This window comes from Podarcis bocagei (genome assembly GCF_964188305.1).
Source record: "Podarcis bocagei genome assembly, chromosome: 12".
NCBI lineage: Eukaryota > Metazoa > Chordata > Lepidosauria > Squamata > Lacertidae > Podarcis > Podarcis bocagei.
The window spans coordinates 55,698,724-55,718,101 of record NC_138137.1 but is presented as its reverse complement, the minus strand read 5'-3'; the positions used below and the strand labels follow the sequence as shown (position 1 = coordinate 55,718,101).

The 19,378-nt window shown below is 47.6% G+C and overlaps 1 protein-coding gene across 4 annotated transcripts in view; it reads left to right on the top strand.

The window, feature by feature from the left end:
* The window catches only part of GJC2 (gap junction protein gamma 2), a 74,374-nt gene extending 57,291 nt beyond the window's left edge, over positions 1–17,083 (top strand). For 3 of the 4 annotated variants that reach the window (XM_081163816.1, XM_081163815.1, XM_081163814.1), the window contains one exon: positions 13,594–17,083. In XM_081163816.1, coding sequence (XP_081019942.1) covers positions 13,614–14,879 — 1,266 coding nt within the window. In that variant the 5' untranslated portion in view covers positions 13,594–13,613 and the 3' untranslated portion in view covers positions 14,880–17,083. Of the gene's footprint in view, positions 1–5,266; positions 5,811–13,593 lie in introns of those variants that run through there. The other variant, XM_081163813.1, reaches the window with a different exon arrangement.
* Positions 17,084–19,378: the final 2,295 nt, after the last annotated feature.

Below are 19,378 nucleotides of genomic sequence, written 5' to 3'. Positions count from 1 at the left end.
AATTTCTGCAATAGTAACTCCATTCATTGAATTGCTCCAACCAGGCTGAAGGCAGAGCAGAATTACCTGTCCCTCACAGGTAACTGGACCACTGAGACCAGCAGACTCCATTGCAACCCCATGGTTGCAACGCCCCATACAGCGTTCATATTCACCTACCAGATACATCCTTAAATCCTGTAATAGGCTGTCCAAAATGTATGGAGTGTAGATCACAATAACATGGAACTGCTGCACACAAGGCTAGATGTTTCCATGGACCTCCCTTTCTTTTTTATATATATAAAATAATTTTTATTGCATTTTCAATTTTATCACAATCACAGTTTCCATACATAATTCAGTAAACTCAAACATCACTCTATCCGAGCATCAACCTCCTCCTGCCCCTCTCTGACTTCCGTTCATATTTACTTTATTCTTAGCATTTCCATAACCACTTTTTTTACCTTCTCTCTTATTTTTATATTTCCCCTCATTAAATGTAAATCGGTTCCTTATATCCCCATTACAAAACATTTCAATTCAAAGCTACAAACGTTTACAATGTTCTTTCATATATAATATAAATTTGCTCCAGTCCTTTTGCTCCAGTTCGTCACACTGCTTCCAGATCTCCCCCGTCAACTTTGCTAACTCTACGTATTCCACCATCTTTAGTCCGCCATTCTTCCAATGTTGGAAGCTCCTGTGATTTCCACTTCTGAGCCAGAAGTACCCTTGCGGCCGTTGTGGCATACATAAACAGATTCACATCTCTCTTTTTTTGGAATTTTATCTCCAATTAAACCTAACAAAAACATCTCTGTTTTTTTACTGAAATTATATTTAAAGATTTTTTTAAATTCATACCATCTACCTCCCTTTCAGGGGAGCTCGTGCACCAGAGAGTTCCCTTGGATTGTACTCAAGGAAAGTTGGGATTGTAACCTTTCCAACACAGCATCCCCTATCCATGGTGTGTCCATTTCTTTTTCATCTTCCTGTGTCTGCCTCAAGTCCACAGCAGCTTTGTGCTCCCCCTCTCCAAGACAGCGGCCGCCAGGAAGAGGTGAGTTCAGGAAACGCAGGAAGTTATTTAAGGAGGAGGGTGCCCATCTCCTAAGCACATGTTTATGCCTCAACAATATCTTGTTTAAAAACCATTTTAGGACTCTGCGGTGACAATGATGGCCTTGATAAAGGGCTGCGGCCGCAAACTACAGTCCAGCAGCTGCAGGAGCGAGTCTCCAGCTGGCAGATACAGAGCTACTTTTCCAGGCTTAGAAAATTAATTGGCATTGCAGTGTGAATTTTGCCTGCGTTGCACATTTTTAATGCAAATTTTGTCTCACTTCTGCAGAGCATTTGCCCCCCCCAAATCATGCATTTTTGTATGTTGTTTTCACAAATGCATGCATTTTTTAATGCAAACTTTACCCCGGTATTTGTGCACTTGGCTGGAGAATACCCTTGCAAAACTCATAAATAGTAAAGGGACCCCTGACCATTAGGTCCAGTCATGGCTGACTCTGGGGTTGCAACGCTCATCTCGCTTTATTGGCCGAGGGAGCCGACGTACAGCTTCCGGGTCATGTGGCCAGCATGACTAAGCTGCTTCTGGCGAACCAGAGCAGTGCACGGAAACTCTGTTTACCTTCCCGCCGGAGTGGTACCTATTTATCTACTTGCACTTTGACGTGATTTCGAACTGCTAGGTTGGCAGGAGCTGGGACCGAGCAACGGGAGCTCACCCCGTCGCAGGGATTCGAACAGCCGACCTTCTGATCGGCAAGCCCTAGGCTCTGTGGTTTAACCCAAAACTCATAGGATGGCTGTATTCTGGTTCTCTATTCTGGTTCTCTATTGCAAATTAGGCAGGTTTGCAAATTAAATTCTCATCCACCCAAACTGTACATCTCTTTATCAGTACTGCAAGGCAGATGATCTCTCCCAGAGGCTTCTTATCTTCCTATCTAACACCATCACAACCCTTGGTTGAAACAATAAAATCTGCCCTTACTCTCTTCCTAGCTGTCTAGCATGACATCCTCCCGTTGTCTTTCCCCACATAAACATTATTGTCTCTATTCTTTTCTTTAAAAAAATAAAAAATCCTCTCGGTCCTTGAAGCTTCCTCCCTTCTTTGTATTTATTTTCTTGTTTCTAAACTTGCACCAGTCCTGTTTCTCCCTTGCATCCCATTGTTCCCTGGGATGAAACTTCCGTCCGTCTTGAAATTGCAACATGGCAAAACTTCCTGGAGGTTCTGGTAGACTCTTGGTCAGTCTCTCATTTTAGGTTTCAGAGGAAATGTCTAGATCTCTCTTGCTGCTGGAAATCACACCAGCACCAGAACCTAGTTCTTTCTTAAATTACATAATACATATGCATGCAATTTTACAGTGGTCGCCCCACAAAGAAAGGACAAGAGATTTGTATAACATTTGCATGTATAGAGAGAGAGGATTATAGAAACAATTGCCATAACTTAGGATGAAACACAATTCATCTCATCATCATCATCATTTATTTGTACCCCACCCACTTTGACTGCGTTGCCTAAGCCACTCTTCCAACAGAATATAAAAACATAGTGAAAAGTTAAACATTAAAAACTTCCCTAAACAGGGCTGCCTTCAGATGTCATCTAAAAGTCAGATAGTTGTTTGTTTCCTTGACATCTGATGGGAGGGCGTTCCACGGGGCGGGCGCCACCACCGAGAAGGCCCTCTGCCTGGTTCCCTGCAACTTCACTTCTCGCAGGGAGGGAACCGCCAGAAGGCCCTCGGCACTGGACCTCAGTGTCTGGGCAGAACAATGTGGGTGGAGACGCTCCTTCAGGTATACTGGGCCTAGGCCATTTAGGGGGCTTTAAAGGTCAGCACCAACACTTTGAATTGTGCTTGGAAACATACTGGGAGTCAATGTAGATCTCTTAGGACCAGTGTTATATGGTCCCAGTGGTTGCTCCCAGTCATTAGTCTAACTGCTGCATTTTGGATTAGTTGTAGATTCTGAGCCACCTTCAAAGGCAGCCCCACAGAGAGCGCATTGCAGTAGTCTAAGTGGGAGATAACCAGAGCATGTACCACTCTGGTGAGACTGTGCGCAGGCAGGTAGAATCTCAGCCGTCATATCAGATGGAGCTCTTAGTATAGTAGGGATACTGTGACCAGGTAATTGGTTTGCCTGCTCAGCCTGCTGTTCAGATGCTAACAGCTAATGGGCAACTTCCAGGTCCTCCCTGCCTTTCTGAACCATAGTACGCCAATTTTATTCTTAACATTTTCTGTCTGGCTTGCAATTCATCTCTGGGTCCAGTTCAAGGACTGATAAAAGCGCTTGGTACATCATATCTCCTTCTCCCATATGCCCCTACCCTTACCTTAGCATTGTCCACAAAGGCTGTTCTCAGTGTGCCCTTTTGGTCCGAAGTTCAGAAAATGGCAGAGGAAGGGCCTTTTCAGTGGTGGCCCCCCTGGATGTAGAATTTCCCCAGGAAAGCTCACTTGGTGCCCACATAGTGGTTTTACCAGAGCTTTTAAGATATTTGGTGAGTGGGGGAGCTAGCTTCTGTTTGCTGGGTTTTAGCCCTTGTATTTGACAGTTGGTTTTCACTACTGTGCTTTTCAAAAATTGCTTTTTATTTTGTGTTTGGTTTTTTATGGTGGTTGGAGTTTTAAAAGTTCATTGCGGGGTTTTTTTATTGCATCTTGGTTTTATTGCTGCATTTTATTGTGCAGTGCCTAGATAACTTTTTTAATGAGGTGTCTTAGAAAGACAAATAATAAATGCCTGCAGATTGTTATTTTGGCTGCTGTCTTGTGCACTTATCAGGGAGTAAACCCCATTGAACTCTGCTGGGTTTACTTCTGAGTAGATGTGCGGCGGACTGGGCTGTTAGTATCTCAAGAGGGAGGGACTGTAATTCACTGGTAGAGAGTTTGCACTTGTGTACAGAGGTCTCAGGTCTCATCACTAGCAAACGGGTCAGGAATCAAATTATGGCAAAGACTTCTGTCTGAGACCCTGGAGAGCTCCTGCAAGCCAGAGTATGCAGTATTGGGGGCAAATGGGCAGATAGTTGACCTGGTATAAATCAATTTCCTATAACATGGTGACTTCCAGATGTTGGACTCCAATTCCTATCAGTTCTGGTCAGAGGATGATGGCAGTTAATAGACTAACATCTGGGGTTGAAGAAGGCTCCAACCAAGAGTTTGAAAGGCACACTCACACCCCTTTTCTCTAGCTTTAAGGTCTTGGAAATCTCAAACATTATCCCTGAACACAGGGCAAAGTATTGAATTATTTCCCCGCTAATTGCACAGACTGGTGTGAATGCAGCACATTGCCAATTGATACATTTAATTTATTTGCAGACTAAGCAAAGTGGGTAAGACCGTGCCCACAAAAAAAGTGTTATCTACTGAGCTTGGATCCTAGAACAATAGACGGGGTAGTGAAATATACTCGGAGTTGAGTGTGAATTTCATGCTCTTTATTCAGCTCATAGGAGCAATGAATGAAACTTTCCCCATTATTTACACAATGGGCCCCGCAAGATTGGCTAATTGCGGGCTGCTTCTGTAAGCCAATCAGGTTGCTGATTCACTTCATCCAGGAGCCTGATTGGCTGCTCCTGCAGGCCAATCAGGTCGCTGATTCACTTCCACCTGGAGCTGGATTGGGTGGCTCCTGCGGACCAATCAGACTGCTGCATTCTGGATCCTATTGTTCTAGGATTCAGCTCAGTACATAACAGGTAGGATCCTAGAATGCAACAACCTGATTGGCCTACAGGAGCAGACCAATCAGGCTCCAGGAAGGAAGTAGAGTTAGCCAATCACACGGGACCCATTGTGTAAATAATGTATATAAAGCCTGAGGTTTTTGGGGAGGAAATCAATCACTGTTCCTATGAGCTGAAATAAAGAGCATGAAATCACTACTCTTAGTATATTTCAAAAAGCCTTCCTCCAGTTGCAGAAATGTGGGTATTTGGGGGGAAACCCACACAGAATTTCAGGCATCACAAATTCGTACTTTATGAACTGGCTTTCTGGGGTTCAGGTTGAAGCCACCTTCCTGCCCCGGAAGTTGCCAATAGCTTCTCAGTGTTTAAGTGCAGAAATGGCTTTCCTGCTCCTTCCTTGAGGAGTCTTTCTTTCCTGCCAGTGACTCCCCTCCAGATCCCAGCCCATGTGCTTCCCAGATGTTTCTCATTAGTCACGCTTTCCGTCCTCCAAATCCGTTACTGATGCCCTAGACTGGCGCTCTTAACTTTCGCCCAATAAGGGGAAAGCAAAACACAGCAATGTTAAACCAGAAGGATTTTTAAGGAGAGTTGCAGAGTGGGGTCTTTTTTCCCTTTCCTTTCCCCCTTTTTCCTTTTATAAAATCCCTGCTTAGTCAGCTTTTTCCAGCACAGGACGCATGGATGGACCCAGTGAGAGCAAAGACTGGAATACCTTCCCGTCCACTCCCATGAAACTTTTGTTCGAAGGCTTCTCCTTTTCCTCCTGAGAAGGAAAACGTGGCTTTTGCTCTTAGCCGATGCCCCCAGGGTTACTGGGATTTTTTTTTGGTGGGGGGAATAGAGGTGGAGAAGGGGGGTGGCAGCTTCGTTGTCAGAAAGGCGGAGTCCGGCAGGATGTGTTTAAAAGTTCGCTGAAAAGTCTCCTTCTCAAGCTGGCGGGGCGTTAGTTTCACAAGACATTTTCCTGATGGGGATTCATATTCCCCGCTGCCTTCCTGAAGAAACGGTGGTTGTGGAAAAAATTTCTTGGGAAGATCTGGATGGCAAGGGAGCCTTCAGCCATGCCTTTGTGAGTAGCTTATTCCTATCAATTCCTCTCTGTTTTCATCTCACGGCATGAGAATCGGGGGAAGAATGGAGGGGATACCCAAACAGGGTGGGTGAGAATGTGTTATAAAAATGAAATGCTACCAAACGACCGCATTTTAGTTCTCCTGCTTTCTTTTCCACCGCCTCAAACCGTGCTTTTCCTTAATCCTCATCATACATGAGTTTTCCAGACCCACCAAGTGTCCCTGTTTTCCAGATTTACAGACGCCGTCCCGGTCTCTGATTGTCCCGTGTTTCCTTAGGACGTCCCTATTTTCACCGGAGAAATGTTGGAGGGTGTGGACTTCTCCTGAGCTGCCTATCCCACCTCTCTCTTTCGCTGTTATCTGTAGAACACATTCCTTGCGTTATGTGCCGGCCTTTGGAGCTCATGTAACATAGAATCATAGAGTTGGAAGAGACCACAAGGGCCATCGAGTCCAACCCCCTGCCAAGCAGGAAACACCATCAGAGCACTCCTGACATATGGTTGCCAAGCCTCTGCTTAAAGACCTCCAAAGTAGGAGACTCCACCACACTCCTTGGCAGCAAATTCCACGGTCGAACAGCTCTTACTGTCAGGAAGTTCTTCCTAATGTTTAGGTGGAATCTTCTTTCTTGTAGTTTGGATCCATTGCTCCGTGTCCGCTTCTCTGGAGCAGCAGAAAACAACCTTTCTCCCTCCTCTATGTGACATCCTTTTATATATTTGAACATGGCTATCATATCACCCCTTAACCTCCTCTTCTCCAGGCTAAACGGTGAGGAAGATGAGAGATCTCAGCTATGGCGTTCAGTCAAAGAAAAGGTCTGTTGCCTTTGAGCTCTCAGGCCACGATGCACAGTTCTTAAGGCAGTTTCCCAAACGTATCGAGCTTCCGTCCACCCGCACCCCAGTCCTAAAGTTGCAGGGCAATCTTATTTACTCTTCAGTAAGCCTCTCAGAGTGGTTTGTTGAGGGTTCGTCCTGATTTATCCGCAGGGAACTCGGATAGCGTTGCATCAAAGCAAAGCATTATCCTACACCTCCCAGTGCATTTCTTATTGTAAAAGGTCTTATTTTGGGGGGAAAGCGCGTTTCTTGCACAAGACACCCCCCCCATTCACTTCAACTGCACAACCTGAATCTGCCGGCGTGTGATTGAATAGCAACACTCTGGTAGCATCCTCAGTTTAATGGGGCTGCCTAGCGAATACAGTTTGTTGTCTGGTTACAACCCAAGCTCCAACTGCAACGAGTCCTGTATCTCTCTTAAAGTCTGTATTTTGAAGTCTAAAAGATAGATAGGAGTGTGTTTGTGTTCTTGGGCCTACGGAAGTATATCCCATCTGTTAGTGTTGAATGGGCTACAGCAGGCTCCTTAGTTGTTTTAATGCATCAGACTAAAAGTCCAAGGCTTTGTACATATTTTTGTTTACAGTGGTACCTCAGGTTAAGAACTTAATTCGTTCCGGAGGTCTGTTCTTAACCTGAAACTGTTCTTAACCTGAAGCACCACTTTAGCTAATGGGGCCTCCTGCTGCCGCCGCGCCGCCGGAGCACGATTTCTGTTCTCATCCTGAAGCAAAGTTCTTAACCCGAGGTAATATTTCTGGGTTAGCGGAGTCTGTAACCTGAAGCGTATGTAACCTGAGGTACCACTGTACACTGGTTCCTCTGTGCTCTCGGGCAATGACATTCCTGCTCCTTCTCTACTGCTTGTACAGCACCTGCAAATGGGACATAAAACGGGAAGAGGGAGGAACTACACTGTGTTGCAAGTTGCTAATACAGTGGTACCTCGGGTTAAGAACTTAATTTGTTCCGGAGGTCCGTTCTTAACCTGAAACTGTTCTTAACCTGAGGTACCACTTTAGCTAATGGGGCCTCTTGCTGCTGCCGCCACACGATTTCTGTTCTCATCCTGAGGTAAAGTTCTTAACCCGAGGTAGTATTTCTGGGTTAGTGGAGTCTGTAACCTGAAGCGTCTGTAGCCTGAAGCATCTGTAACCCAAGGTACCACTCTATGTACACAGCCTTACTTCCACCCATACTTCCACCCAAATGTATGACAACCCTATTACGTTCTTATTACAATTGTCCCTGCACAAACTTTCCCATCCCCAGAGCATAAAATACCTGGATCCATGTTTTAGTAATACAGTGGTACCTCGGGTTACAAACCCTTCAGGTTACAGACTCTGCTCACGCGGAAGTAGTACCTCGGGTTAAGAACTTTACTTCAGGATGAGAACAGAAATTGCGCGGCAGCAGCAGGAGGCCCCATTAACTAAAGTGGTGCTTCAGGTTAAGAACAGTTTCAGTTAAGAACGGACCTCCAGAACGAATTAAGTTCTTAACCAGACGTATCACTGTAAATAAATGCGTAAAAAGATTGATCCCGTGTCCCCAGGCCTCACATATGTACCCTGTGAATCAGCACAGCTTACAAAAACAACAGAGTCTTTGAAAACAACATGGCGGCACTCGGCCACCCAGGCAGCGGTGGAGGAAACTGTTTGGGCGCCTGGGGCAGTGTGCCCAGGGGTGGGGCAAGCCGCCCATAGAGATGGGGTGAGCCACCCATAGGGGCAGGGCGCACCACGAGGCCTCTGGAGTCTGCCTGCCTCCTCCCACTCAGCCACCCTATAGCTGGGGGGGAGGCAGTGGGCGGACGGTTTGGGCAGCGCAGAGCCTGCGCGCGCCCAAGCCACTGCGTCTCTCCCAGGAGAGACGTGTGGCTTGGGCACGCTGCGGTGAGTGCCGCCTGGCATTTTGTCACCCCCTCAGTGGTGACACCCGGGGCGGCCCGCACCCACCGCACCCCCCTTTGTCCATCCCTGAACCCAGGCCAATGAAGTCATGCTTTAATAAAAAAATTGAGGGGAGAGATAGAAGGAAGTCAGTCAATGATCGTGACTCATGGTTTTTACAATGCATAATTATTCGTTCTACAAGGAAGTCTTTATGGCAGTCCTATTTAGAAGCCGAGCTATTATCAGTCCCATTTTCCACCCTGAGTTTGTACCAAGCCAGTCCCTCTGACCAAACATAGTTTGGTGGAATCTACACACACATATATAAAAAAACGCTGTGAAATTGCTATTTTGAAAAATGCATTGAATTTTGCATCGCTCACTGTCTCCATTCGAGTGTCACATTTGTATATTGTACTTTACAACACATTTAAAACGTTTTATTCGCAGCTTGTAGTTGAGTCCTTTGTTAACAGTCAGAGGCAGAGCTGTTAACGCAGGCTATCCATTCACATTGGCTGTCTTGCAGGAAATTTCTCCTACTGGCTGAATAAAGACTGAAGAGGATATAGAAAGAGCCAGGGAGAGTTTCCTTCTAGCAATGAACCATACTGTCTTCCTCAGAAAACTGCTATTTGTAATAATAATAATAATAATAATAATAATAATAATATAATATATTATTTATACCCCGCCCATCTGGCTGGGTTTCCCCAGCCACTCTGGGCGGCTTCCAACAAAACAGTAAAATACAATATTATTATTATTATTAGCATTAGCATTTTAAGATCACTCTTCCACTGAATAAGTTTTACAAGTACAGTGGTACCTCGGGTTAATAACTTAATTCATTCTGGAGGTCCGTTCTTAACCTGAAGCTGTTCTTAACCTGAGGTACCACTTTAGCTAATGGGGCCTCCCGCTGCCGCCATGCAATTTCTGTTCTCATCCTGAAGCACAGTTCTTAACCTGAGATACTATTTCTGGGTTAGCGGAGTCTGTAACCTGAAGTGTTTGTAACCTGAAGCGTCTGTAACCTGAGGTACCACTGTATCAGCGTTAAGACAGTACCTGCCATCAGGTTTGCCACGTCAAAGACACAGCATGAAAGGAAAAGGGAATTGAGAGGGAGGAGGAAAAGAGGAAGCTCAGGCACTGGGGCTTAAGCTACAAAATTCCCATAATGGCCTGCTGGAATGGAACCATTTGGAGAGGAGTTGACAAATATTGCAGCAACGGATGTCAACAAGAGACAGCATTTGTGCTGGGCTCTGTACCAGGTCAGGGGAATCCATCCCTGAACCTGCCCCAAATCGTGGAGCTTCTCCTAAGGTCTGCTCTGGGCTCTGTCGCCAGCCCACCCACCCCATACTAGAAGCCTGGACTTCAATACTAAGGAACGCTCACTCTGGCGAGACAGTCTGTGGGCAGGTAGGGTCTCAGCCTGCGTACCAGATGGAGCTGGTAGACAGCTGCCCTCAACACAGACTTGACCTGCGTCTCCATGGACACCTGTGAGTCCAAAATGACTCCCAGGCTGCGCACCTGGCCCTTCAGAGGCACAAGAAACACATCTGTTGTTGTTGTTAGCTGATACTGCCCCGTATCTGGAGGTCTCAGTTGTCCGAAAAACACAGCTAGCAGATTTAACTGTGAGGAAATTGTGGTGCTCTCACAACAGGAGCAGCATCTTGCAGGTCAACAGCAATCTGGCCTGTTGAGTTACTACAGCTCTGAAGTCCCTCTGAAGATGTCACTGCGACTGAGAAAGCCCACAATACAGAAGCCCAAATAGGTTCTGCAGAGGGTAGATAGCTGAAAGACCTCTGGATTGCACATGTTAGACTGTCATTTGGGAAAATGTGTTTGTTCTAAATAAACTTTAAGTAAGGCAACCCCCCCCCCCCAAACTAAGGAACGCTAGGTATCATGGCGCACAAACCAGGAATTTGTTTTAGAAGACATCTGAAGGCAGCCCTGTTTAGGGAAGCTTTTAATGTTTGATGTATCATAGTATTTTAATATTCTTTTGGAAGCCACCCAGAGTGGCTGGGGAAACCCAGCCAGATGGGCGGGGTATAAATAATAAATTATTATTATTGTTATTATTATTATTATTATTGCATGATGGGCGTGAGACCCACCGCTGGTTTGGCCTCACTAGGGGACATTAGGCAACCCCTTCCCCCTGTTCTCTTGGCCACAACCGTACAATATGCTTAGAGCAGGGGTTCTCTAACTTTTTTTCTCTGGGCCATGCCTTTAGAATAAAAATGTGCTCATGCCACAGTGAATTCTTTATTGATAATAAAAAAAAGAGTCGACTCCCGACAGTGCTTGATTTATGACATAGAACGCAACTACTATAAAATGATCATGGGACATCCCAAAAGTGTAAAACAAGGCAGCTACTGTACATAAGAAAGCGAATCTTTCCCCAAAATACAACTATAAACAAGCCTCTTCATATGTACCTTTAAGTATGTGTGCAAAGTCAGTGAGAGGTGTGATTAGCTTGCTTTTGCCAGACAATCTCATTTATATTGGCTCTAATTAGAGACAGACTAACTCTCGTCTCCTGATCAGTGCAAAGAAACCGCCTTTCTCTTTCCTGCTCTTTCTTATTGGTCAGAATGGAAAATCCCTGTTCACAAAAATATGCCGTGGAGAACTGTAGGAGAAAAGCCAGTGCTCTGGAAGAAAAGTGTGGATACTGTTCTTGGGTGTGTGTGTGTACTATACTATACTATACTATACTGTACTGTACTGTACTGTACTACATTGAAATGTTTAAATGCTTCTTTGATAGTCCTTGAATCTTCCCACACTTCCCATCCTCTCCTGCCACACCTTTTGAGAACCACCAGTTTAGAATAATGCTGCCCTAACTTACAGGGCTGATGTTGTAAGAATTACTGAGATGTGGTAAGTGCTGCGGAAATGCTAAGTGCAGTGGTAGCTTGGGTTAAGAACTTAATTCGTTCCGGAGGTCTGTTCTTAACCTGAAGCACCACTTTAGCTAATGGGGCCTCCCACTGCCGGAGCACAATTTCTGTTCTCATTCTGAAGCAAAGTTCTTAACCCGAGGTACTATTTATCGGTTAGCAGAGTCTGTAACCTGAAGCGTATGTAACCCGAGGTACCACTGTAAATGTTATTAGAGATATGAAAACACAGCCCAAAACTGCCAGCAGGTCTTAGAATAGGCTTCGCCAACGGCACTTGGCTCCAGCCGGCGAAGCAATTTTCCCCAGCCTCTGATGACTCTGCCCAGTCTTTATCAAGAGGGAAGTCTAGGCTTTGCCCGGGGTTTCCTCTTGTAAGGAAAAAGTGTGTACAAAGTTCTTGTGTGTCACAGAGAGATTTCATACCTCAGGTCGACATCCCTCTCTGACTCAGTGCCTCTATTTTTAGAATAGTAGACAGCTGCCTTATACAGTGGTACCTCGGGTTAAGAACTTAATTCGTTCTGAAGGTCCGTTCTTAACCTGAAACATTTCTTAACCTGAGGTACCACTTTAGCTAATGGGGCCTCCCGCTGCGTGATTTCTGTTCTCATCCTGAAGCAAAGTTCTTAACCCGAGATACTACTTCCGGCTTAGCGGAGTCTATAACCCAGCCTTTCTCAACCTGTGGGTCCCCAGATGTTGTTGAACTACAACTCCCATCACTCCTAGCTAGCAAGGCCAGAGCTCAGGGATGATGGGAGTTGTAGTCCAACAACATCTGGGGACCCACAGGTTGAGAACCACTGCATGTAACCCGAGGTGTTTGTAACCCGAGGTACCACTGCACCAAGTCAGACTGATGGTCCATCTAGCTCAGTGAGGTTTGCACTGACTGGCAGCAGCTCTCCAGGATTTCAGAGAAGGTCAAATCCCAGCCCTGCCTGGAAATGTCTGGGATTGAACCCGGGTACTTCTGCATGCAAAGCAGATGCACAACCACGGCTGTGGCTCTTTTCCTGCCCATCCACCCTGGCAGAAGGGTGAGAGGAGGGAGCATACCTATGCAAAGGTCTGTGGCACAGAGCCTAGGACTTGCCGATTGGAAGGTCGGCAGTTCGAATCCCTGCGACGGGGTGAGCTCCCTTTGCTCGGTCCCTGCTCCTGCCAACCTAGCAGTTTGAAAGCACGTCAAGTGCAAGTAGACAAATAGGTACCACTCTGGCGGGAAGGTAAACGGTGTTTCCGTGCGCTGCTCTGGTTCACCAGAAGCGGCTTAGTCATGCTGGCCACATGACCTGGAAGCTGTATGCTGGCTCCCTCGGCCAGTAAAGCCAGATGAGCGCCGCAACCCCAGAGTTGGCCACGACTGGACCTTACTGTCAGGGGTCCCTTTACCTTTATGCAGTACCTGCTGCACATGATTTATTGTCATTTTTTTATCCATAATTTAGGTTACTCTTATGCAGAAACAGGGGTGGCAGAGCATATATAAGCCTTGGAAAACTCCCCATAGGAAGCAGGTGGGATAGCTCAGTCGGCAAAGCATGAGACTCTTAATCTCAGGGTTGTGAGTTCGAGACCTATGTTGGCCAAAAGGATTCCTGCATTGCAGGGGGCTGGACTAGATGACTCTATTGTGTAGCAGATAAGGGACGCGGGTGGTGCTGTGGGTTAAACCACAGAGCCTAGGACTTGCCGATCAGAAGGTCGGCGGTTCGAATCCCCATGACGGGGTAAGCTCCTGTTGCTAGGTCCCTGTTCCTGCCAAACTAGCAGTTCGAAAGCACATCAAAGTGCAAGTAGATAAATATGTACTGCTCCGGCAGGAAGGTAAGCGGCATTTCCGTGCGCTGCTCTGGTTCGCCAGAGGCGGCTTAGTCATGATGGCCACATGACCCAAAAGCTGTACGCCGGCTCCCTCGGCCAATAAAGCAAGATGAGCGCCGCAACCCCAGAGTCGGCCACGACCGGACCTAATGGTCAGGGGTCCCTTTACCTTTTTATGGTGTAACAGCAGCATCTTCTGTGGGACAGACCGGCATTAACTGTTCTTCGACCTCCCTTGTCCTTTTCTTGCAGGTTATAAATGATTAGCCCCTATGACAAACATGAGCTGGAGTTTCCTCACCCGCCTGCTGGAAGAAATCCACAATCACTCCACTTTCGTGGGGAAGATCTGGCTGACGGTCCTGATCGTCTTCCGCATCGTCCTGACGGCCGTCGGGGGCGAGTCCATCTACTCGGATGAGCAGAGCAAGTTCACCTGCAACACCAAGCAGCCCGGCTGCGACAACGTCTGCTACGATGCCTTCGCCCCGCTGTCGCACGTCCGCTTCTGGGTCTTCCAGATCATCATGATCTCCACCCCTTCCGTCATCTACTTGGGCTATGCCATCCACAGGATCGCCAGGTCCTCCGAGGAGGAGAAGAAGAGGTTCCGGGGCTTCAAGAAGAAGAAGCAGTTTGCACTCAACTGGCAAGCCGTCCGCAACCTGGAGGACCCCCTGGGAGCCGAGGAGGAAGAGCCCATGATCGTGGATGATGTGGCGGAAAGCGAAGAGAAGGTCAAGACGAAGGAGGAGAAGAAGAAGGAGCAGCAGCAGAAGAAGCACGACGGCAGAAGACACATTCAAGAGGAGGGCTTGATGAAGATCTACGTCTTCCAGCTCCTCACCAGAGCCTCTTTCGAAATCTGCTTCTTGATAGGGCAGTACATGCTCTACGGCTTCGAGGTCACGCCGTATTACCTTTGCACCCGGCAGCCGTGCCCCCACGACGTTGACTGCTTTGTCTCGAGGCCGACGGAGAAGACCATCTTCCTCCTGGTGATGTACGTTGTCAGCTGCCTCTGCCTGCTCCTCAATGTGGCCGAGATGTGCCATCTGGGCATTGGCACCATCCGCGACGCCATCCGCGACCGGAAGGTGCACAGCTTTCGCCAGCCGCCCTACAATTATGCCGCTTACCCGAAGAACATCTCCTGCCCCCCGGAATACAACCTGGTGGTCAAGTCGGACAAGCAGGCCAAGGTCCCCAACAGCCTGATGGCTCATGAGCAGAACTTGGCCAACGTGGCCCAGGAGCAGCAGTGCACTAGCCCCGACGAGAACCTCCCGCCGGACCTGTCCACGCTCCACAAACACTTGCGGGTGGCTCAGGAGCAGCTGGACATTGCTTTCCAGAGCTACAACCACACGCAGGCGAACGGGCAGCCGTCCAGAACCAGCAGCTCGGCTTCTGGCGGGATGGTGGCAGAGCAGAACCGGGCCAATACCGCGCAGGAGAAGCAAGGCGCTAAGCCCAAAGCCAGCTCAGAGAAAGGTAGCTCGAACGGCAAGGATGGGAAAAACTCAGTGTGGATCTAACAAGGTATATAGCCTGATGACGACGAGGTGGGGGTGGCTTCTCTGTCGGGAACGGAACCGGCCCCAAGACGGCGCTAGCAATGGGGTTCTTTTTGGGGGTCTTGCCAAATGAGCAATGCATTTCAGGACCATCTAGTGGGTTGGCAAGAAGCCTCTCGCCGCCATCCTTCACCAAGCCTGCCCCCTCGATGCAAGAGTCAGCTACCTGGAAGTGGCGGAACCCTTTGCACGTCTTGTTACTCCTAAAGAGAAGTCACCAGGTTGTGCCATGATGCTTCCAGAGTATATTCCTGGGCAGTATCCCCTGTCAGATGGAACGGGGAGAGGGTGTGCTGGCTGCAAGGCCTGCCCTCCAGTTAAATGGCTTATCCCCGTGATGTAGAGGGCCTGGGACTCCAGATTTGCTCAGTATGGCTCTCAGGTATCACCTCCCTTGCTGTGCTGGTTGCATTTGGGATGTCTTCCCCTCCTCTGCTTTCCCCGTTCCTCTGCTTTCCTCCTTGCCAATCCATCCTTTTCCGCTTTCCACACTCTTGCCAATCTATCCATTGCTGCCTCTTATGCCCCCGTTTTATCCTTAAGTTTGGTACCCGATAGGTTGTGTGTGAACTGGAAGTCGTGTCACTTCTGGCTGCATCGATTCCAACGGCAGCCCACACCAGCTTGCAAGTTTGTGGTCAGGGCCTGGGTTTATGGAGGAAAAAGTGTGAGAATTCTGCGTCCAAGGCTTTATTGCATCAAGACCACTGTTCCTCCATAGGGGGTTGTCTGTGCTAAGCAACTGTCAGTCCAAACCATGCCTCCCCTTTCCTCCTTCCATTCTGCTTTAAATGACTGAAATAACCCTTTTAATTTCTAACCTCGTTGGTGGAACGCAACCTGCCTGCAGAAGCTGCCGCAACATCTTACAACACTGCTCTGAGTGGTTGATCAGGTTTGCAGGAAGACCACCGCTGCACTCGCTAAAGGTTTACTAATCCATATACGTAGCCATGCCCTCCTCTGAACTGTTTAATGGCTTCCGCAAAGCAGGAGTCAGCTTTCCAAGACGAGGCTGAAACCCCAAATCTAGCATGTCTGTGGGATTTTCACAGTTGACTTCAGTGGAGTCACCTGCTTCAGAGATGTGCAGGGTTTACTCCCTTGATCCTCGGCAGTGAGCTGAGAAGCAAACGAAGACCAGAGCATTTTCTTCCTTTGCAGTGGAAAATGGAGCATTTCCTTTGGCCGCTGTCACTGAGAAGGGTTTTTAACCACTGCTTGTACCACACCCTAACCAAAAGTGCCTTAAATAACGCTGCAAGGACGGAACACCTGAACCCTTGTGATATCTTTGTTGTGTCTCTGTGTAGAGCGGGGATGTGTGTGTGGGGGGGGGGAGGACCTGTGGCTTTGCAAATGTTCTGGGACTCCAGAAGTCAGTGTGCCCACCTCCCAGATGTGGCCACCCTCACCTTCCTCCACCTGAGCATGGATGTTGCAGATAATCAGCGTACCAGTTGCTCAGGCATCTGGACAAAGCTGACACCTGAGGAGTACCCACAATTTGCAGGGAAATTGATCATGGTGTTGCATTTCCAAGCACATACACATCTGCGTGTGGAAAAGCACTCAGGCAATATGTATTATATTTTCAAAATGAAATATTAAGCCGGGTCTGTTCTCCCCTTGCAATAGATATCTGTGTGGTTGAAATCAAACCTCTGTTTCAGGCATGGGGGACCTATGGCAATCATTGCCGGACTATAATTTCCATCATGCTTGACCACTGACCATGATGGCTGGACAGGCCATCTGGGAGTCCTACAATAAATGGATGTCCACGGTTGCTTGCCCCTGCTCCATTTGGTCCTCAGAGTCTAGAGAATGCAAATGTCAGATACAGGGAGAGACCAGTTTGCCTCAGGAACTGAGGTCAAGGGTAGTCCTTGCAATACTATGGGTAAGCCAAAATCGTGGTCAATATTTATGATAAATTGGGATTCATTTTGGAGGAAGAGTGTCTCTTCGCTAACATAACAAGGGGGCTTGTAAATGTAGGTGTTGCCAACTCCCCTTTTCCAATCGGAGGCTGTGGTTTTAGCAGTTGTGTGGCAGGCAGAAACTTGACAGGTGCAGTCCTCCCCAAAATGATGGGGAACGCGAACACTGTTGAATTTCTGCCTGTTGTGCGGCTGCTGAAAGTACCGTATTTTTCGCCCCATAGGGTACACCGGCCCATAGGGCGCACCGTTTTTTTTGGGGGGGGGAATAAAGAAAAACATTTATTTCCCCCCCAAGCGCAGGGCTGGGGCGGGGGAAGCCCGAGCTTCCCCCGACCCCAGCCCCCAGAACAGGCTGCTGTCCGCAAGCCTTGGGAGCCCGGCGGGAAGTCGCGCCGGGCTCCCAAGGCTTGCGGATAGCTTCCTGAAGCCTGCATTCACCCCATAGGACGCACACACATTTCCCCTTCATTTTTTGGAGGGGGAAAAGTGCGTCCTATAGGGCGAAAAATACGGTATGTCTTGGAAAAGGAGGCAACCCTAGCTAACATGTCGACAAGCAGTTAGTTGGAGGAGGGAAAATTACATATGTAATCAAGGAAACAGTAAAATAAAAGTTAACTGCTTTCCCGTCAGGCAAGGGCTCTTTAATCTCAGGGAACAGAACACAGAACAGGGACAACATCTGGGCTCCATTTCCAATTTGGGGTAGAAGGAAATCGATATTCCAGGGATGAAGCAGGGCTCAATTTGTGCCGGGATTCACCAGGTCTGAGCCCCAGCACCTACCTTCAGGGAAAGCTCATGGGTCAACCCACATTTTGAAGGAATGATGGAGCAGACATTAACATCATGGCAAATTGGTGGGTCGTGAAGTGAGGGCTTCATGGAAGAGAGGGCTTTCGGTGGCCACTGACCATGATAGCTGTCCTCTGCTTCCACAGTTGAAGGCTTCTAAATACCAGCTCCTGGAAAACGCAGGAGGGGAGAGGGCTCTTGGGCCCGGATCCTGCTTACAGGTTTCCCACAGGTCAGCCATTGTGAGAACAGGATTGTGGATTAGATGGGCCTCTCCTTATGTTATGTTCTTATCCATTGCCAGCATGGAAGTCTTCCAATTTCTTTCTTTCTTCTCTTAATATCACTCCTGGGTTACTGGGGAGAAAAACATTGAGGGCTGCCCAGAGGAGCTGCAGCTACAAGTCTCTCTGCAACCCCATACCTCTGCAATTTGCTGATTTTAGCACTCTTTCACTTCCTTTAAAATTCAAAACTCAACCAGACTGTTCTAGTTTCGGAGCCTTTTGGCTGAGCACCAGCGGAAATTGTGGTGCTGAGAAGCAGGAGGGCAGCGTTTCGTGGTGACTTCCCCATACTGAAATAGTTGTGCGAATCAGTTGCCCTCGGGTTGTTTTCTTGCTTAAACTTTGATATAAGGAGCTCTAGAGATTTGAACAGATTACCCCTGAGCACACACAGAGTGCACTCCCTGCTCCTCTTGGTTGCCACTGAGGAGCCCCTGTAGTTTCTCATTCAGGTGTTAGGAAGAAAGGCTTACAATTCTGGATGTGGTGGGTGCAGGTATATTTGAATCTCTGCTCTTTTCCCAAAAGTTTTGGGGGTGGGTGGGAATAAAGCACTGGGAGGTTTAACAAAAAAATTCAAAATTTCAGGTGGTGAGAGAAAAATAAACATATCTGCCATTTTTCATGGCAAGGAGACTCCTTGCTCCACAATGCAACCTTCCTTTCCCTAGGGAAATAGGTTGTCCTAGATCAGGGGGCCTCCATTTGTAATGGGACTACAACTCCCATCATCCCCTGTCCATCGGCTGTGTTGTTTGGAACTGTTGGGAGTTCCAACTCCAACAACCTCTCAAGGTCCACAAGCTCCCTGTTCCTGTCGGAGATGTAAATCACGCTAGGCACAAATATTGGGTGCCATTATAAAATACCCTTTCAAAGTTTCAATTCACATGACCATTTTGATACTGTAATCAAGGCTTGATCTACACTGATCTGGAAAACGCCATAAAAATATATAGCTCCCAATGCAATTTCTCTTTGGCGACAGATCGCTGCTCTACAGCGCCCTCTGGTGTCACATTTGTATAACACATGTTTAAAGTCCCCAGTGTAGATTAGTCCCTGAAGCCGCAACCATTTTTATCTTTGTCCTGGTGAACAGCATTGTGGTCAGCTGCAGCAGCACAATATCGCTATAGACAAGAGTCCACCAAGCTTCTGCTTTTGAAAGAATGAAGCAAAAACAAAAACAGTAGAACCGGGGGGGGGGGGGGAGACCACTTTGCAGCGATGACTTCAGTGTCAAAATGGCTGTGTGAATATTCCACATCCCTTTTCAGACTTCGTCCTAGCAAACAGAGAGGCTTCTTGAGTTTCTTCAAACCTTTCCCATCCATTTCCTCCAAGTCTGTTTAGCCGCTGGCTAATAACCTGTTCCCAAAGTGAGGAGAAGAGAGCAAATCAGAAATTACAGGAAAATTCTGGCTAGTGG